Source organism: Lipotes vexillifer, unplaced genomic scaffold (genome assembly GCF_000442215.2).
Source record: "Lipotes vexillifer unplaced genomic scaffold, Lipotes_vexillifer_v1.1 scaffold217, whole genome shotgun sequence".
NCBI lineage: Eukaryota > Metazoa > Chordata > Mammalia > Artiodactyla > Lipotidae > Lipotes > Lipotes vexillifer.
The window spans coordinates 6,127,279-6,149,353 of NW_006788200.1; the positions used below are offsets into that span (position 1 = coordinate 6,127,279).

At 41.0% G+C, this 22,075-nt stretch overlaps 1 protein-coding gene across 1 annotated transcript in view; it reads left to right on the plus strand.

Moving 5' to 3' along the window:
- Positions 1-1,839, plus strand: part of WNT8A (Wnt family member 8A) — a 4,549-nt gene extending 2,710 nt beyond the window's left edge. The window contains exons 5-6 of the mRNA XM_007461502.1: positions 1-135; positions 1,294-1,839. The exon at positions 1-135 is cut by the window's left edge and continues 10 nt beyond it. Coding sequence (XP_007461564.1) covers positions 1-135; positions 1,294-1,839 — 681 coding nt within the window. The remainder of the gene's footprint in view (positions 136-1,293) is intronic.
- The last annotated feature ends 20,236 nt before the right edge of the window (positions 1,840-22,075 follow it).

The window sequence follows — 22,075 nt, forward strand, 5'->3', positions numbered from 1 at the left end:
GGCTGGATCTGGGGAGGCTGCAGCGACAATGTAGAGTTTGGGGAAAGAATCTCCAAACTCTTCGTGGACAGTCTGGAGAAGGGGAAGGATGCCAGAGCCCTGATGAATCTTCATAACAACAGGGCAGGCAGGCTGGTACGTATAAGAGTTGACCAATGAGCCAACAGGCTCAGTATTTACAAAAGCCTCACATCCATACAGACCTTCACAACTTACCAAGAGCTGTCTCATACATGTTTCATCCTCACACCACCCAGCAGGACTGGGATAGCTACCCCCATTCCCTGGATGACAAAGCCAGTTAAGGCAGAGCCGTGGCTTGGCCAAGGCAATACAACTAATAAGTATCAGAACCAGGCAATGAACACGGATCTTCTAGCCTAGTCCTTTTATCACTAAACCTTATATGCTAACTCCTTCTACAGGCAGGTTTCTGAGAACACAGAACAATACAGAACAAAGGCCTTGCTTCCATGACTTAAAATTTTAACCACTTCAACTGCATTTCTAGGAAATTAACAGGGGTTTATCATACAACCTATGTCCTAATGTCTTTCTGGGCTTGGAGGGATTGGGACTGATCTAAGCTTCTCTGGAAGGTCTAATCTCCCCCAAGACTTCTGGTGGGGTAGCAATCCTTGGAGTGTTCTGAACTGAAATCTGGGGTCTAGTTGTATTAGAAGCTAAGAGCCTAGAAATTTCCCTTTGAACCTATACCTAGATGTCCTGGTTGCCCATGGCAAAGGGAAGAGGTTTTCAAGGCAATTACAACCATGGGTAATCGCCTTGCGGGTAGGGGTTCAGAGCTTCCTTCCCTCTGGGAGAGGGCCCAAAAGACAAATCCAAATACCCACAAATACTCTAGCCCCCAGCTTCAACACAATAACAGTGCCAATGATCATGTTTTTCATTTTAAATTCACAAATTACTTTCTTGATCATTCTTATTCTTATGGGCAGAAAGAGAAACAAGCTCACAAGTGATGAAGTTAGGCCTTCAGCCTAGGTTACCTGACTTCAGTAACCTTCTCAACACTTGCCTCACTTCTTCCATAAGAATCACTCAGGGGAACATTAAAATCACCAATACCATGGCCTTTAAACCTCTGAACTTCCTAATTGAGAAGATATGAGGTAGGGCCCAGATCTTCTTACAGGCCTCCCTCATAATTCTAATGTACTCTAAAGTTAAGAAGTACAACTCTAAAATATTCCATTAATTGCTAGCCTTTGGTCTTCTCTACCCAGAGCCAATCTCCTTTTGTCCTCCCTCTCTCTTTCTCTCTCTGTGAAGGCAGTGAGAGCCACCATGAAAAGGACTTGCAAATGTCATGGCATCTCGGGGAGCTGTAGCATCCAGACATGCTGGCTGCAGCTGGCTAACTTCCGGGAGATGGGCAACTACCTAAAGGCCAAGTATGACCAGGCACTGAAAATTGAGATGGATAAGCGGCGGCTAAGGGCTGGGAACAGTGCCGAGGGCCACTGGGCACCCACTGAGGCCTTCCTTCCTAGTGCAGAAGCTGAGCTGATCTTTTTAGAGGAGTCGCCTGATTACTGTACCCGCAATTCCAGCTTGGGCATCTATGGCACAGAGGGTCGGGAGTGTCTGCAGAACAGCCACAATACATCCAGGTGGGAGCAATGCAGCTGCGGGCACTTGTGTACAGAGTGTGGCCTGCAGGTGGAAGAGAAGAGAACTGAGGCTATAAGCAGCTGTAACTGCAAATTCCAGTGGTGCTGCACGGTCAAGTGTGACCAGTGTAGGCATGTGGTGAGCAAGTACTACTGCACGCGCTCCCCAGGCAGTGCTTGGTCCCAGGGCAAGGGCAGCACATGATAGCACCCCACAGGAACTTACTTGCTCAGTTGCATGACAGTGGAAGGGGGACACAGCTTTTCTTTGGGAGAGAAGAGATAAGAAAAACAATTGGAAAGTCACAGGGTTGATCTGTAGTCCTCTTGATATCTGCTGTACATGGGAAAATGGAAGCCTAAGATTATACAGCATGTTCTTAACAGAGCTGAAATGGGAATCTGGGCCTCCTAACTTGGGTAGACCCCATATCATCTTTCCTACAAGTTACTTCCTGGTCTTTCTGCCTGAAATTTTGCAGCTTGCTAAAGGGGGAGCTTTGGTTTGGGGCCCATATCCAAAAAGACCTTCAAAGTACTTGCCCCTGGAGTTTCAGACCGTGTCCAACCCAGCTGTGTGGCTGAGAATCAGAGAATGGAAGCCAAAAATGAGAGTTCTGTCCAGACTCCTGAAGGAGCAACCGTCCCCTACTCTGGCAAGCTCCAGAAAGACCAACTACAAGTTCATACAGATAAGTGGGCAGAGGCTATATAGCTGCCTAGAGGGAGGCATTTAAGGTGTTGGGTTTTTTACCTCAATATGCACTTTTGAAAAGTTCACCCCACCCAACCCTGGGGAAACCAGTACCCAATATAACCTGATGACTTTTCCAGCTCAGAAACTATCTCTGGAGCCGTGGAGAAGGGATGGTTACAGTAAGTGGACAGATGACTACAACTTACCTGCTCAAGGGCCCCCAAGAGGGATTTTCCCCCAAAGAGCTGTAGAACAACACTCTTTTGTTATTTTCCCAGATTGGGAACTCATCTTCATTCTGCAATAAATGCTTCTAGAATATATATTTAATTGAGACCTTTTATTTCTCTCCTTGGAAACCTTAGGATCAGAAAGGGAATGAGAAACCCTGCTCCTATATCCCAATTATACACAAGGCTAAAAGGAGAAACTGGAAATATCCAACCCCCTTGATATCAGTGTTTGACAGATAGTAAAATTGAGACCCAAGAACTGGCCTATAGGAAAAGAATCCAGATTTCTGGATTTGGAAAGTATTATTTTAATGCAACCTAAGCAACTTGAGGAACAAGCAAGTCCTTCGAACTTGAATCATATTCAAAGTGTGTTTGCTCTCTTAACTTGGGCTTCCTGGGGTGTCTGTACACCAAGGACCTGGGCCCCAAGGCAAGAGACTAGGAAAGTTGTGGATTCTAACTTCCTCATTTACACTTCTACATCTTCTACTGGTAAGCTTTGGGGGAGGAGTAGTTTCCCATAAAGAGAGCCCTAGGGGCTCAACCACTGGTCTCCTAAATCTGAGCATCTTGGCCTTTGGAGTCTCCCCTCTCTGCAAAGGTCAAGCACCCTGCAGGGGGGACGTATTTCAAATATGTTGAATAAACAAGTAAAATGACTGGTCACCAAGAGTGGGGAAACATTCTTAGCTTAATGTTTTAAATTAAAAAACAATTTAAATATTCAACATCAGGGCAAACTAGTTAAGTCATGGCTATACAATGGAATATTAGCCATTAAAATAATATTCTGAAAAATATTTAGTAACATGAAAAACATGCATGATATAATTAAGTGAATAAAGTAAATTACAAAACAGCATGTTCAGAATGAACCCAATTTTGTTTTAAAAATAGGAAAATATTAGCTATCAAATACCAAAAGTAGAGTGGTTTGTTTTCCTTTTTGTGTTTTTCTGTATTTTTATATTTGTCTACAATAAACAAATATTTTTGTCATCAAAAAGATTAATAGTAAGTTATTTTTTAAATGTCAGCAGGGAATAACCAATCCATTTTTTTGTTTGTTTGAGGGAAAAGAAAGGTGAAATGTTCATTAAGGAAGTTGGCATCTCAGGAGAAAACATAAGCAGGTGCCTTGAAAGTCTACCCTGGTATCTATTACTTCTGTGCATTTAAAACTACCACAGATGCCAGAAGCCAGAGATAAAGAGAAATCCATAAAAATGCAGCCTATGTCAAGGAAATGGAAGATTTCCTCTACCTCCCTCCTTCTAAGGAAGGTTAAAAAAAAAACACTACAGTTAGCAACGAAGAAGTGTGTATGTGTGTGCATGTGTGTGTGTATGTGATGGTGGTGGTGGCAGTGGTAGAAGGGAGAATGGAAGAGATACCATCTAAGCACAAAAATTGTGGTGAAGCAATAGGCAACCAAAAGAAAAGATTATTTCCCTGAGGCTCAGACAAAAAAAAAAAATTATCTAGCTTGATGTTAAACCCTCAAAACCCTCAATAAACATAGACAATAAACACAGATGCCAAATTACTCATGAAACCTGAGTTGTGACACTGCCAAGGAACTGAACAAACTAGACTTTTCTCTTTATTCGTAACTGAATCTCCATCCAAAGACCCCAGGTATCTGATGCTTTGACATTTTCCCCAGGACCTTGTTGACATTCCCAAATAATCTTATGGGAGAACAATTGGGAATTCCATGAAAAGTTTGCCTACTTCCCCAAAAAGCTCATAGTCCCACTCCTCCCAAGCCTCTTTCAACCTCATTCATTTTACCCTCATGGCAATCAATCACATCAACCAATCTTCCCACATGGACCCTGGGCCAGAAACTAAAGGAATTTGGATTTCTCTGCATCCATCACCTTCCTGTCAAGGACTCATTCCAAGGCATTACAGTGGCATTCAGATTCATTAGTTACAACCCTACACTCCTTCCCTTTTGGCTCATCCTTAACAAGCTGGCTATCATTAAGGTGACAGAACAGTAAAACCCCCGTGTTCGATAGGTCTAGGGCCCAAGACAGGCAGGTTGGCAGCCATGATCTGATAGTAGATCTTGAAAAGCTGCTGAAAAAGGAATTGACTCAATGAGAGAAACCTGTCCATGAGCCTAGTCCCACATTTCAGTAAATCCAGGCACTGATTCACATTGCCTGGAGAACAGAAGCCTGTATTTTCTCAGTCTATGCTTGCCAGGCCCCTACAAAACTTTTTCTCCTCCTCCTCCACCTCCTCTTCCTTCTCCTTCTTTTTCCTGTCTGATCTTTGCCATGGGCAGAATTAAGAAAACCCTAAGGCCTATTCCCAAAGTTTCCCATGGTCCCCTGCCAGTCTCCTCAGGGCTTGCTGGTGGGTGATCACAAGGGTGGAAAGGGAGTAACTGAGGACCTACTAAGTGTCAGATGCTTAATATATACTATCTCCTTCAATCCTCAGAACAATCCAGTTAAAGAGTTACAATTATTCCCCTCTTAACTACTGAGGAAACTGTGGTTCAGAGAAGTTAAGCACCCAACCTAAAATTAAACACATGGAGGTAGATTTGAATTCGGACCTATTACCACATAAATCTATACTCTTCATTTATACCACTTACACTCTGGGACCCCAGGGATCTCTTGCGACATTCTCCAGCTGTCATGACAGCTTTGTAGAATGACTCCATTTATATGCAGTGAAAGGTGTCCTTTTCCTCCCTCTTCTACAAGTAGAAGAGTCACATTTCTCAGCCCTTCTCCAGAAAGAAGAAACCTAACTTTTGACTTGCAAAGGCCTTCCTTAGAATGATAAAGCAGATAGCCTGGCTCCTGCTGACTTGGGAGGGCAGAATCCTGGTTCTCCAGGGGGTACTCAAAGAAAAAGGCTAACCATTGTGGTCTACATTAGAGGTCAAAGTTTCAAAGGAATGTCAAAAGAGGGGTGTTTATTTTAGAGGCTAGAGGAAAAAAATACAGGAAAGACAGAAAGACAAATTTCTAGCCCCAGATCACAAACTACTCATATCATTGATCACAAAAGACAGTGACCAAGGGCCCAGATAAAGAGGTTTGAGGTGTGGGGGATGAAACGAAAAGAAAGACCAGAGCAAAGACTTCCAGAAGAAGTTAAAGACCTTCGGGTAGGACTACTGCTCTACACCATTTTAATTCGGTTGCATTCCCTACCAGAGAAGGTAAGCTAGGTTTAGAGGAGGAAAGTTCCCCCGCACCCAGTATCACCAAGTGAGATAGCTGAACATTAGACTCCAGGGCCCTGCACATTCTCCATGGCTGGTGCCCTGCCCACCCTGCCAGGCTGCCCTTTTTATTAGGAAATGAATGTATGATGACCAATGAAAGCACTAAAGAAATTAGGCCCAGGCTCTGGGAAGCCTCAGACTGCACTTGGTCAGTGAGGGAGGAAGGAGGCTGTGGGTAAGAGAAGTGGAATATGGGTAGGGGGTGGGTGGGATGTGGGTAAGGGAAAGGTGGTGCGCATTCCTCTCAGACCTATGACCTATGCCTAGACCTATGATAGGACTAGGGGATCCTAAAATGGCCACTTCTTCATCAGGAGCTTCTTGCAATCTATAAGAGATCACTTGATTCAGCTACCTGCTTCTTAATAAGAGAGCTTCTAATCTAAGGCCTAAGGAAGAGAAGCACATTTTACACTCTGTGTTGAAAGACCATCAGAGAGGGAGGGAGAAGCTAGTACTTCCCTACCTGGGATAAAGTGCCTATTAGGACATTTGCTGCATGCCTAACCTGAATCAGCACTGCTTTATTTTATTTTATTATTTATTTATTTATTACATCTTTATTGGAATATAATTGCTTTACAATGGTGTGTTAGTTTCTGCTGTACAACCAAGTGAATCAGCTATATGCATACATATACCCCCAAATTCCCTCCCACCCTCCCTTTCCCACCCCTCTAGGTCGCCACAAAGCACTGAGCTGATCTCCCTGTGCTATGTGGATGCTTCCCACTAGCCATCCATTTTACGTTTGGTAGTGTGTATATGTCAGTGCTACTCTCTCACTTCGTCCCAGCTTTCCCTTCCCCACCACACCCCCGTGTCCTCAAGTCCATTCTCTATGTCTGCATCTTTATTCGTGTCCTGCCACTACATTCATCAGTACCGTTTTTTTAGATTCCATATATAGGCATTAGCGTACGGTGTTTGTTTTTCTCTTTCTGACTTACTTCACTCTGTATGACAGACTCTAGGTCCATCCACCTCATTACAAACAACTCAATTTCATTCCTTTTTATGGCTGAGTAAGCACTGCTATATTTTAAGTCTACGAAATCTTCTAGGGCCTCTCATTATGGATTGAGGCCTTCAAAATACTCCTTTTCTCCAAGCTGAATAACTCTAATTACTTCAGTTTTTCACTAATTCTCTCTCACATACTTTTTCTTAGACCGTCTTCAAATGCACACCAGCTTTGGGTTTCTGTGAGGGGTTAGGTGAGGGTGTGAGCCAGAAACCCTTCTCAAACCTCAATTGCCATCACCTCTTTGCCCTCAAGTATCGGAAGAATCTGTCTATTCTTGGCTGTCACAGAGCTTTGATTGCCCCATCAGGCCCCACTTGCATTTCTCCATGGCCCAAGTTCATTTCCAACCTCTCCATTTCAGCCAAGTAGCCTTGATTCCCAGCTGCATCAGCTGGAACCTCGGTCATCAGGGTCCTCCTGTGCTAGAGGCTTGCAGGCAGTGCGGGGCAAGAACATGAAACTGACAGGACACACTTCCTTCTCTGCTCTCACCCGTGAAGCATTTAGCTACTTTAAAATTCCAGTTTTATTTCTGTGCTGATGATTCCAAAATCCCCACTTCTGTGCAAGGTCTAGGCACCACAGCTCTAATATTCCACGGGATGTTTCAACTTGAGTGACAGAACTGATTTTCTCTATGATTCCTCTGCTTCCATCAGTAATCTAATGAAACTTTTTGAGTGACTAAGGCTTACTAATGAGTCACCCCTCAGTTGTCCCTCTGCTCAACTCTTCATATTGTACCTGAATTTTGCACTATCTCAATAACTGATGTTTTGCCCCTCAACTCTCCACCTAACACAATGCTACCATGCTTATCTTACTAGTACACTACATTCAATTCATCATTACCTGATTAAAAACAAAAAACCTGCAACGTCCTAGAGAATACAATTCTAGTTCTTTGGCCTGACATTTCAAGTCGCCTAAACTTGACACTATCTTATTGTAAACATTAAAAATTTTTTTCTATGAATATAATCTCATAAAAATCCAAAAAATTTAGAAGTAAACAGACCAAAAAGTGAATAATACCTTCACTCCCTTCTTCCCCCAGCTCACTGCCCTCCCCAGAGGTAACTGTTCCTACTTTGCTTTTCCAGTTTTATTCCTTGCTTCCTCAGTTCCAGCTAGACCAGGTTATGACAATTCTCTGTATATGCCATTCCCATGCAATTTCGATATCCCAGTTGAGACCATTTCCCTCCCTGAGATACCTTTGCCTCCTCAACTTCAAATACTCCCTCCTTAAGGTCTATCTGCTCTTTGAAATGACCTGCCATTTATTTGAAAGAATCTAAATTTCACTGCCTATGATATCTAGGCATTATGTATTTCTCTATGCCTCAACAATAGAGCTGACAAGTCTCCTCCTTGGAGGTAGGGCCATGTTACCCACCTTGGTGCCTCTGCAAGCCTCTCACGACACTCTGCATTTGGTGGGTGATTACTGCTCTCCAGACATTAGCCAGTCTTGCCCAAAGGTGGTGTTAAGTGTACAGGTCATGGAATTTCAGAGATGGAAGAGACCTTAGAATTCATCTCCTACAAACCTCTCACTTTACAGAAGAGGAAAGACATTTGCCCAAGGTCATTTGCCTAGTTAAAGGTCAAGTTGAGGATAGACCTCAGGTCTCCTAATTCCAAGTTCAAGCAATTGCTAGGACCTCTGCTCTTGGGGGTGGGGGGAGTGGCCCAAAATACCCTCAGGACCAATCAGCTAGGCAGTAACTCAGACAGGTAACTGATGGGGGAGGGCTTGTATATGGTATGTGATATGAAAAAATTTTTAAGTTTAAAGAGAACACCTGAGGTTCCCAAACATACCATTACCACTTGAGCCCAAAGCAAAGGAAAAAGTCAGCCCATTCATTCCCCCGCTACACTACACTTCATGGCATGTACCCCTTTTCCCCCTCCTCGGTATTCACCTTAAATTGGCTTCACCTGAATAAAAATGTTGAAGGGCACAAAATCAGAGTCATCTTGGATGCTGATATTTCTAGAAATCCAGTTTTCTTCCTATTGCTTCATGGTTTATGCCTGCTGTCCCAAGTATAATTGTAATTGCGCCTCCTTTCACTCCGAAAAGTGTACTGTTTGATGGCAATCATATAGTCCTCCTATTTATAACCCACTTCATCCATTCAATAAACATTTCTTGACCACATACTCTGTTATAGGCATAGCACTAATGCGAGAGATGAAGAAGTTCATGACATTGACAAGGTCTCTGCCCTCATGGAACTAGCATTTTCATGGAGGACACATACAATGAACAGGTTAAAAAACAGATTATTACAGATTGAAATAAGTGTCATGATGGAAATAGTAGGGTTCTTATAACAAGGTGGCAACATCTTAAGAAAAAGTGGTCAGAGAAGGTTCTCTGTGGAGTTGACATTTAAAGTTATACCCAAAGGAACTAGTTATAAGAGCTTCAAGAAAACATATTTCAGAGAGAAGCATTAACAAGCAATAAGGCCCAAAGCAGAAAGAGCTTGGAAAATTCCAGGAACTGATAAAAGTTTGATATGACTGGAGAATGCTTTGCGTGTGGTGGCATGAGATGAACTTAGAGAAGTAAGCAGGGGTCAGATCATTGAAGACCCAATCGGTCACAGTAAAATGTCTGAATTTTGCTCCAGAGAAATGGAAAACCATTAAAAGATTTTAAGCTAGGGGATTATAGGATCTTATTTACCTTGTAAGAAAACTGGCTGTTATCTGGAGATAGTCAAGCGTGGAAGCCTGAAGACAAGGAGGCAGTTGTATTAAGACAGGCAAGAGCTGATAGTGACTTGGACTAAGGTAGGGATAAAGTGAACAGAGGGAAGAAGGAAGATGGGCAGTATGTATAAAAGAGGTAGAACCAATAAAATTTGCTGATGGACTGGATGTGATGGGTGAGAGAAGGGGAAGGATCTAGGGTGACTTCCAGTTTCCTAACTTTAGTAACTGAGTGGCAGGTGGTGCTGTTTACGGACATAGGCAAAATGAGAGGACCAGGTTAGGGCTAATGGGAAGATGGGAATCAAGAGTTCCATTTCAAGCACATTAACTTTGAAATTTTTCTGAGACATTCAAGTGGAAATATCAAGCAGGCAATTGGCTATTAAGTCTGGGAAAGATACTAAATAAACTAGAAAAGAAAATTGAGATGGAGATGCAAACTTAAGAGTCGCCAATACAGAGAGAGTTTCTGAAGCCATGGGAGTAAATGAGATTTCCTAAAAGGAGTAGGAAGTGAAGGGAAGAGGGCACAGGTCCAAAGAAGCACCACACCTCTCCCACTGACGTCCACAAGTGCCTATTGAATAACCTGAGCAACTGAGCCTCTTTTTGATTTTAGGAACGGATGGGTACAGATTTGCCGGCAGGTAGGGAAATATAAGAGCTAACCTTTGTTGGGGGGCCTCTATCAATCTATTCAATCAGTAAATGTCTTCTATGGGTCATGATGGACTGTGCTAGGTGCCTGTCTGGGAGGTAAACACGAAGGGACACGTTCCCTCCCAATCAAGAAGGAAAGCACACCTATGCCCATAAAAACGTGGTGTGATAAATATTCTAATAAAAGTGTGTACAAGGGGGCTTCCCTGGTGGCGCAGTGGTTGAGAGTCTGCCTGCCGATGCAGGGGACACGGGTTCGTGCCCCGGTCCGGGAGGATCCCACATGCCGTGGAGCAGCTGGGCCCGTGAGCCATAGCCGCTGAGCCTGCACGGGAGAGGCCACAACAGTGAGAGGCCTGCTTACCACACACAAGAAAAAAAAGTGTGTACAGGGGCAGTAGGAACATAGGGATGAAAGCAACCAATCTCTGCCTGGCCCAAAACAGGCAAACTCATCCAAGTAGTGAGAGGAGCTGAACATTAAAAGGGTGCTCTGAAGCCAGAAAGGCTTCCTTGCACCCTGTGTTTCTGTTTTGCTTTAAAACAAATCTCGCACTTCCTAGAATCAAGGTAAAATCATGACAGGTTGGTAGGGGTAAAAAAGGAGGCTTTGGCTCTCTGTCCTTTGACGACAGAGACTAGCCCTTTCCAATGAGCCTTAATCAGGTGTGGGGTGGGGGTAGGGGTTAGAGGAAAAAGTAGAAGAAGAGAGTGGTTTATAGCTGTTCACAAAAAAAAAAAAAAAAAAAAAAAAAAAAAAAAAAAACCAATAAAATACTTTGCCCTGAGCTGCAGAAGGGTCATAATTGGTATGATAAGCTATCATTTAACATGAGGAGGAAATTGAAGTTTCATTTCCTTGCTTTTGTGGCACCCCTTGAATTGGGTTGATGACACCATTCAGTCAGTCAGCATGAGGCCTGCCTTACCAATTTTCTTTTGCAAAACAAAGCCAGTCATGGTCAAACTCAGTTGGTCAATTCCACAGATTAACATGAGAGACCCCTGGAAAGCAAGACAGCTGGGTTAGCTCTGGCTGGGAAACGACGGGTTAATCCTAGGCCAGCTAGGCAGGGCGCTTTCATAAGATCTTTCAGGCTCCTGGCACCCTCCCACTCCTCACCCCTCCAAGAGCTTCCCACACTCTCCAGTGTCCTGGGGTTGACTCTAAATAATCTCCAGAGTTTGAAGGACAGGGCTGAGCTGAGAGTATGGAGGCATTTCCCCATTGTGCCATATGTTGATTGTCATCTTCTCGTCTTGAATTTTTAGACGCAGACTGGGTAGTATGGTGTGACAGAAAAAAAGCAGGCAGGAATCTATATGAGCACAAACTGGGAAGAATGAAATTTTCTTTAAAAATTGACAATAATACAAAATTTCTCTCAAATTCTGGGCTCCAATAGGTGTACCTACTCATTCCGCAACCTAAAGAAAACAGCAAGGACGAAAATTTTGTTAAAGTTCTACTGAATAGCCAGACAGTTTTGTTGTCTCTATGGCTAAGACATTAGAAAAGAATCATTGATTCTCTTAGAGAATGATTCCCATTCTGATTCTTCTCCATGTCCAGAAAGTTGCTGAAAAATCGAGGCCGCTTTAGAATAGATCACAATCTGGAGACTTTCAAAGCTCCCATTTAGCTGAATAATTCCATTTTTCTCTCTTTCTGAAGTCTGATGTTTCTGGTGAAAAAACAATTCTGCCAGTAACACATAAGGACTATCAAAAAGCCAAGAAAATCTGCACATGCAATGAAGTTGCCTGAATAATAATGGGGTTCATGTTCCAAAAGGAGATTAAGGTAATGTTTAATTTTAGTTCCCTGAAGGTTGTCTTACATTTTTCCAAAAGGATTTATTCCTGCAATCTTCTGTGACAATCAACACAATTTAATTTTGAGGTAATCAAAAGAGGTAATTTAGTATTGTGGGAAAAGTGCTGCTGATTTTGCCACAGATTTTACTGTAAAGCCATGCAAATCACTTTCTGTGCTTCAAAATCTTTACTATAAAAAAGAAGGGAATTTGATTAGATTACATTAGATATTCACAAAATTTTTTTCAAATTCTAAATTTCTATTCTGAGCCTCTAAATTTTTCTATCCTGACAGTTCTGGCCTTTATAAGATGTCCCATGCCAATTGCCATACAGAATAAATTAGAACCCCTTCTGGTTTCACGAAACATATAGCCTGCAAAATAGCAATAGTCAAGATGTTCTTCATGTACACAGTCTTATGATTAGATTTTACTAATTTGAATTTAGTTCAGAAGGAAGCTTCTTTGTACATTATATTTTACGAGGATTTACTATTAAATTACCACCACAAGTAAGATAGCAGGTGGAGGTTTTTAACTGCTTATGACAATAATATTTTCAAGTGCTTCTTCTCAAGGGGTTCCTGGTATAATGAATAGCACTCTGGGTATGAGCCAAGAACATGGATCATCAGCCATTAGCTTTATGTGTGACCTTGGGCATGTCTCTTAGCTACCCTGAGCCTTGTTTGCTTCAATAATAAATAAAGGGGTTGGATTAGGTGGTTTAAAATTAATTAGTGGGCTTCCCTGGTGGCACAGTGGTTAAGAATCTGCCTGTCAATGCAGAGGACATGGGTTCAAGCCCTGGTCCAGGAAGATCCCACATGCCGCGGAGCAACTAAACGCATGTGCCCCAACTACTGAGCCTGCACTCTAGAGCCTGTGAGCCACAACTACTGAGCCATCATGCCACAACAACTGAAGCCTGCATGCCTAGAGCCCATGTTCTGCAACAAGAGAATCCACTGCTATGAGAAGCCCATGCACCGCAATGAAGAGTAGCCCCTGCTCACCGCACTAGAGAAAGCCCACACAGCAGTGAAGACCCAATGCAGCCAAAAATAAATAAATAAATAAATAAATAAATAAATAATAAATAAAAGTTCCCTTTAAAAAAAATAATAAATAAAATTAGCAAAGCTTTTTTTTTTTTATAAAGTTGATGTGCAAGAGCATGTAGTGGTTAAGTGTAAATAAAGGTATCAGTTCCTTTAGTAATACGGAGAATGAAAAGGGGTTTGGAAGCACTTTCTGAGTGAAGAAGGAAGAAAACCTATGACTGTCAGCCACAAAAAGCAATAGCATAAATGGAGTAAAGCCCCAAGTCCCACTTCATTAATTTATACACAATAAATCCATTAAATGAATGAACTTGGTTTATACACAACACTCAGTTGGCCCTATGAGAAAAACAAGAAGTTTCCCATGTCTATGAAGAACCACCATTAAGTAATGGAAAGGCTTTAGAGCCAAATATAATTAAGTTCAAAACCCCAGCTCTAATAATTCCCAGATATGGCCTCTACATCAAATCGCTTTAACTTCAAGACTGTAGTGAGGATTAAGATAACATAAGTGAAAGTGCTTAGCACAGTGCTTGGCACATAATAGGTAACGACAGATAGTAATCCTTCCATTAATGACGCGAAGAGAGTCCATATATAAGTTTAAAGAAAAAGACCTGAGGTAAAAAATAATAGCTAACTTTAACTGAGTGCTTACTCTGTGTCACAAGGCACTGTTAGGTACTCTTACACATTTAATCCTTAAAACAACCCTGTAAGGTAGGTATTATCATTATCCCCAGTAGGGAGATGAGGAAACAGACTCAGAGAGGTTAAGCAAATTTTCCCACAGTCACAGAGCTAGGAAGTCACGGAGTTATGATAGAAAACTGCTTTGCTGTTTCCAAAGGCCAAATGCTAAACCATTTCACCATATGTCCAGGACATTATGTCAAAGGAGTATATTAAGTGCCAGATAAGTCAGCAATTAAGCTGTATTAGAGCAAAACTATATGAAATTGTCTCTTAGGCTAGGAATTATACAAGCATAAAAGAATAGGAGAATCTTCAGTGTTTGTGATGTAGGATGGCAGAGTAAAGCAAAGAATGGCTTTAGCAAATGAACAGAATTAGGAATGGGCAAGGCGAGCAAACCGACCACTCTAGCTAGAACAGTGTCCATAAGGCAGGTTCTGGGGATATATGTTTGGAAAGATAAGCATTGACCAGTCTGTGGGAGCCCTGAATGCCAGATTAACAACTATAAAATATTTTTCCAGCATATTATGTATATACAAGATAATAAGTATTTGTTGATTGTCACAAAGTAGTGAACATTAATTTCAAACAGCTACCCATGGAAGTAGGAAACCTGTTTTCTATACGGACAATGTCTATTCAACTTGGGTTCCCCTGACCAAACTGAATAGGAAGAAAACATGTTGGCACACTCTTTTTAACTCTTGCACTCTGTGATGTGCTTCATAATTTCAAAATCTTTTTTAAAATCATATTGCAATATAACTGACATATCAAGATCTTTATAGCAGCTTATGGTCAAGAATACTAAACTCACTGATAAAGATAAAGGGAAATGATCAAGATGAGGACAGGAAAAAAGATGAGGAGACTTTTAAAATAATAGAGCTCTGAAAAGAAAGAAGAGTATTCTAAGAAGATACCAGGGCATGGAATCCAGTGAAAAGGTCAGCTCAGATGGCACAGGAGATCCCAGGGTCAGGCCTCAGACCTAGGTAACTACTGAAGAGCTGAGGACAGGTTGAGGGCACCCAGACCTACAGGAAGCTAGACAAAGGGTCTGGCTTCCTAAATACAAGAGTGTGTTCAGGTTGGATGTACAATATTAGCAACAGAAAGAGGAATATAACAATGTGATTTCACTAATGTGCCTAAAAATATTACATTTTGACTTAATTTAGTATATTGTGTTTCTTACCACAAAGATTACAATGGTTTCAAATAATCCATTTTCTCAAACCATCCCTGAGAGGCATGAAGGAACTCATAATGGTTTGCTACTTACGTGTTGAACTTCTATCTCTGAAAGGTGCAAACAAGTTAGACTAGAACTTGGGGGTCCTAGTAGATATTTTATTTTAATTGAACTTTGAAAGACTGAAGCTTTAAAATCTAAAAATTTTCATCTGGGATGTTTAGTCTGTAGCTAGTCATCGGATGGTTAGAAGTTTGGCATGACAAATTCTTCACAGTCCATTTGCTAAATGACACATTATAAAAGCAAGCACCACTGAAAAGGATGTGCTTGTTTCCAAAGCTTCAACCTCATTGTAGACTGACTGTTTTATGTGGGTCCGTGGCTAACCGTTTTATGGTGCAAGAGGCTCTAACCACATATATATGTTAAAGACGCCTTGAAATGTTCTCACATTGGCAAGGACTAGGAACACTAGATAAAGACCAGAGAGGCTGTCATTCTGGCCCCAACATAAAGGCCACCCAGAAGGATCAGGATTTTATAATCCTGATTAAAATAAGATTTATTAACCCCTGAGATGCTTATTCTTAAAAAATAGCTTTACCCTCTCTATCCCAAAATTAGAAAACTTGGGCTGAAAAGTAACTAGATCTTAGTAGAACAGTTGAGAATGCTTACTAAGTAAGTTCAGTAGGGCTGCTTCAAAACTAAAAAGTTGAGCACTGAGAGATCCAAATAATGATGACAGAAAGTTTAAAGAAGGATCCAGAAATTGTAGTTTAGGTTAACACATTGTTGGTAGCTGTGTCTTTAAAGGACTTTGTCTATTTCACCTAATTTGTCAAATTTATAAGCATAAAGTTGTTCCTACTATTCCCTTATTGTCCTTTTACTACTGGTAAGGTCTGTAGTGATTTGACAATATTGGGCTAAGTAGAATTGTTTGAGAAAGAAAAAAAAGGGAGGGAAATTTGAGATTGCTTTATGTGAAGCCATAACTTTTCCAAGGAGCATTCCATCGCCCGTCTCAGCCAAGAAATGCAGATGAGGCAAGTGGGGGAAAAAAAGGAATTTTTTTTTTTATGGTTCTAGTGATGGGCTGTTGGTTGGATTAGCTGCCCATTTGTCTGCAAGCTGCTTTCTCCTCCCATTCCGAGCTCCCTGCCATCACAGTGCAGCTGCTGGCCAGGAAGCCTGAGGAAGGGGCTCCCTCTGGAGCTGATGGCAGTGGCACTTTGGAAAGTGCTGGCAGGGGGTGGGCTATAAAAAACAATTTGGTCTGGGAACAAAAGGCATCAATCACAGCAGTGTCATCAACCCTTGATTTGGATGAGGGGAGAGAACTTTCTGGGTCATCCTGGAAGCAGAAAAGGAACAGACATCATATTTAGTAATCTCCCCTTTCCAATGGACTAAAGTATGTAGTTAATTTAATAGAAAAACTATGCTGGACTGCTCCACAAAGATTTTTTTCTTTAGACATGTCCTTCAGTGAGGTGGGAGAAAGCTATCTCCCTTACAGTATTTATCTGAAATTGCCAAAAATCATTGGACTGTACATTTAGAAGTGAACTTCTCTACTAAAGGCTCTCATAAGCCAGGGAGTTTCTGAGATTTAGTTAACTTCTGTAAAGTAAATGAAAGGTGCAAAGTTAGTACAGTGAATGTTATTAGTAAGGGGACTAACAAAAATAAAGGACCCAAGATAAGCACCTGAAGTCAAAGAAGTAGCAAACAAAGAAGAATTGAGCCATCTCTGAATGAAAATTCAAAGCTTAATCTAAATAGTTCTTACATAGAGTTAACAACAAGAGAGAAGTGGCAGTATTTCTGAGATGGAAAAGTACTTCTAGAAAGTATCTGTGACACTTTCAAATCAAGCTAATCTGTGGCACCCTTAAGCCAGGGCAGATAAACTATTGCCCTGGGTTCTCCAAATGGGGGGAGGGGGGGCTTCTACATGTCATTCCAGATCTAGACTTCTAAAGAAGAAAAATCAAAACTTCTGTTTAGTCCCAAGTCATAAGAGAGCTGCATGCTTGCTTGCTTTTTTCTATGATCTCTTTGAGTCCTAGAGAAAGAAACTAAATGAAGTGGTATATCTTGATTAACCAGAATACCACACTATCATTCAGTGCAAGAGAAATGCATTAAACCACCACTACTTAACAATAACAAATGTGTACACAGGACTTTGATACCATCTGACAGGTTATGTCAGAAGGCAGTCTTCTCATTTTCTTATTCATTCTATGCTATACTTTCCAGTTCTGGCCCATGAAATAATGACCTCAAATGTGTCCCAAGTTTAAAAATCCTATGGCTAACTACATTGTTTTCCATCTGCATGTATTTTTATCTATTTTTCCTCCAAAATGTATCTCAAATTAGTCTGTTTTCTCTATTTTTTTCTTCCACTTAAAAAAAAACCCCAAAAACAAATGGCAGGTCTGGTGACTGAAGCCGACTTCCAGTATAGAATTTTTCTGCCATACACAGTGCTGCCTCTTTTTTGCACAAGAGGAGGCTCTTGTGGTGGAAATGACCTCCTGAAGCTGGAATCTCATTGTAAAAACTATTTGCTTTTTCCTATATGCTCTTGACCATTGCTCAAAATATAGCCATCCACTATTTATCTTTGTTTTTAAGATTTTAGTTTGTCTTCCCAACACGATGTTAAAGGTGTTTTGAAATACAGTGGGCACACCAGTCCCAGGAGGTATATGTCCAAAAATTTATATAAACACCATGACTGAGAACTTGTAAAATATCATGGCTCTAGATAGCTTAAAGATAGTCTATTAATAAGGAAGTGTTGCTAACCCTTTTAATGTTGACAACCATTAAAACATTTATCTTTTTAAACACTTAAAAAATGACAAAAGCAGTAATATGAACACTGTAGAAAAACTAAAATACAGCTAAGCAAAAATAAGAAAAAAAAAATCAGTGTATTCCCACCATCCAGAGATTATATAATAACATTTGAGTGGGCGCCCTTCTACATCTTATTCCACACATATACACATATATGTATTTCTTTATCAAAGTAAGATCTCACTGGGCTTCCCTGGTGGCACAGTGGTTAAGAATCCACCTGCTAGGGCTTCCCTGGTGGCGCAGTGGTTGAGAATCTGCCTGCCAATGCAGGGGACACGGGTTCGAGCCCTGGTCTGGGAAGATCCCACATCCCGCGGAGCAACTAGGCCTGTGAACCACAACTACTGAGCCTGCACGTCTGGAGCCTGTGCTCCGCAACAAGAGAGGTTGCGATAGTGAGAGGCCCGTGCACCACGATGAAGAGTGGCCCCCGCTTGCTGCAACTAGAGAAAGCCCATGCACAGAAACAAAGACCCAACACAGCCCCCCCCCAAATAATAATTAATTAATTAATTTTTTAAAAATTTATAAAAAAAAAAGAATCCACCAGCCAATGCAGGGGACGCAGTTTCAACCCCTGGTCCAGGAAGATCCCACATGCCGTGGAGCAACTAAGCCCGTGCGCCACAACTACTGAGCCTGCACTCTAGAGCCCGTGAGCCACAACTACTGAGCCCATGAACCACAACTGAACCCTGCGCACCTAGAGCCTGTGCTCCGCAACAAGAGAAGCCATGGCAAGGAGAAGCCCGCGCACCGCAGCAAAGAGTAGCCCCCGCTCGCCACAACTAGAGAAAGCCCACACACAGGAATGAAGACCCAGTGCAGCCAAAAATAAAATAAATAAAATAAATTTATTTTTAAAAAAGTAAGATCTCGCTGTACATATTGCTTTGTAACATGTCTTTTCAGTTAACAATCTTTACCTTCCAAGACAACACATTTTCATTGTATTTAATACTCAGTCTAGATTCAAATTTTCCCAGTTACCTCAAAAATGTCCTTTGCAGGGCTTCCCTGGTGGCGCACTGGTTGACAGTCTGCCTGCCAGTGCAGGGGATACGGGTTCGAGCCCTGGTCTGGGAAGATCCCGCATGCCGTGGAGCGACTAGGCCCGTGAGCCACAACTGCTGAGCCTGCGCGTCTGGAGCTTGTGCTCCGCAACGAGAGGCCGCGACAGTGAGAGGCCTGCGCACCACAATGAAGAGTGGTCCCCGCTCACCGCAACTAGAGAAAGCCCACGCACAGAAACAAAGACCCAACACAGCCAAAAATAAATAAATAAACAAACAAATAAATAAAAAATTTTTAAATGTCCTTTGCAGCTTGTCTGCATAAATGTGGGTTCAATCTAGAAACTAGTGTTGATTCTGATTATGTATCTCACATCTCTGTTAATCTAAAAGAGTCCCTTTTCTCATAATACCAATTTGTTGAAAGACCAAGGCAGCTGTCCTACAGAACATCACATCTTGTAAATTTTTGCTTCTTTATGGTATCATTCAGATGGCCACATTATTTCCTACTACTGTAAGCAGGAAGGTGGGCCTAAAGGCTTGATAATTTTAAGGTACACGTTTGGCTAAAACACATCATTAATGATTAGTATATGTCATTTTTATATCAAACCAAGAGCTATATAGTATCTGAATGTTTCCCTATCAACAATGTGAAAAACTGATCACCAGCTTTTGATAATAACATACAGATCTTTTTACCCCAACTTCATTTGTGAATAGTTTTAAAGCACAGAAAAGTTGAAAGAATAGTACACTAGAGTGCCCACCACCTAGACTGAACAATTGTTAATATTTTGCTAACTTTGCTTTATCTTTACATGTATAAAAATGTTTCTTGCTGAACCATTTGAAAATAAGTTGCAAACATCAAAAAATTTCCCCTAGAAATTTCAGAATGCATCACCTAAACATGACACTCTCCTTTTATGGCCATATCATTTTGACCCTTTGAAATTTAGCAATTATTCCCTAATATCACCTAATATTTAGTCCATGTCTAAATCTCCTTAATTGTCCCCCCCAAAGGTCTTCTATAGATGTTTTTTTAGTCAAGAGCTACTCATTGCTTTTGGTTAAGGTGTTTCTTTGGTCTTCTCCATTTCCATTTTTTGTTTTATAATGACATTGCCTTTCTGAAGAGATGAGGCCAGTTTAATTATTTACTCTTAAAAAAAGTCTTTTACAACTTGGATCTTTTTTTAAGTAAATTAAAATTTCTTTAATAACAGAATTTTTCATTTTTTGAAAACTAGCACTTCATCACAAAAACATAATTGAGAAATATTAACCTAAAGATTTTGGTAGAGGGACCAATCATTCCATTTTGTGAAGGATTAAGGGGCCTCACAGGATGCAGGACTTTCAGTGATAAAACCAGAAATGAGTTGTCATGCTACTGTCTGGTCACCCTTGTAGGGCACTTATTAATGTTGAGGAAATAATTATATATGACTGGTTAAAACTATAATTGAGTTCTAACCATTTTCATTTTCCTAAATATAGGTAGCCCCCCTTTCTGAAAGTTCACTTGATGCCATTTTGCTCTTACAAAATACCTGCATTCGTATCTGTTTTCACTAACCAAAAGAAATCTGAAGAGGATTTTTGCTTTTATGATAAAAGGCAAAAAGGGAAAACAGAACTATTTGTTTTGCAATGAGCCAATTCAGAGGCAGCGCGCACACTGAGCAACAAGAGTAGCACCACGATTGGACAGGTACATGTAAAAGTATGAGATTAGATCACTCCCTAACACCATACACAAAAATAAGTAAAAGTATGAGATCACTCCCTAACACCATACACAAAAATAAGCTCAAAATGGATTAAAGACCTAAATGTAAGGCCAGAAACTATCAAACCAAACTCGGAAAACATAGGCAGAACACTCTATGACATAAATCACAGCAAGATCCTTCTTGACCCATCTCCTAGAGTAATGGAGATAAAAACAAAAATAAATAAATGGGACCTAATGAAACTTCAAAGCTTTTGCACAGCAAAGGAAACCATAAACAAGACCAAAAGACAGCCCTCGGAATGGGAGAAAATATTTGCAAATGAATCAACTGACAAAGGATTAATCTCTAAAATTTACAGGCAGCTCATGCAGCTCAATAACAAAAAAATAAACAACCCAATCCAAAAATGGGCAGAAGACCTAAATAGACATTTCTCCAAAGAAGATATACAGACTGCCAACAAACACATGAAAGAATGCTCAACATCATTAATCATTAGAGAAATGCAAATCAAAACTACAATGAGATATCATCTCACACCAGTCAGAATGGCCATCATCAAAAAATCTAGAAACAATAAATGCTGGAGAGGGTGTGGAGAAAAGGGAACACTCTTGCACTGCTGGTGGGAATGTGAATTGGTTCAGCCACTATGGAGAACAGTATGGAGGTTCCTTAAAAAACTACAAATAGAACTACCATATGACCCAGCAATCCCACTACTAGGTATATACCCTGAGGAAACCAGAATTCAGAAAGAGTCATGTACCAAAATGTTCATTGCAGCTCTATTTACAATAGCCCGGAGATGGAAACAACCTAAGTGCCCGTCGTCGGATGAATGGATAAAGAAGATGTGGCACATATATACAATGGAATATTACTCAGCCATAAAAAGAAACGAAATTGAGCTATTTGTAATGAGGTGGATAGATCTAGAGTCTGTCATACAGAGTGAAGTAAGTCAGAAAGAGAAGGACAAATACCGTATGCTAACACATATATATGGAATTTAAGAAAAAAAAATGTTATGAAGAACCTAGGGGTAAAACAGGAATAAAGACAGAGACCTACTGGAGAACAGACTTGAGGATATGGGGAGGGGGAAGGGTGAGGTGTGTTAGGGCGAGAGAGAGACATGGACATATATATACTAACAAACGTAAGGTAGATAGCCAGTGGGAAGCAGCCGCATGGCACAGGGAAACCGGCTCGGTTCTTTGTGGCTGTCTGGAGGGGTGGGATAGGGAGGGTGGGAGGGAGGGAGACAAAGAGGGAAGAGATATGGGAACATATATATATGTATAACTGACTCACTCTGTTATAAAGCAGAAACTAACACACCATTGTAAAGCAATTATACCCCAATAAAGATGTTAAAAAAAAAAAAAAAAAGAAATATGG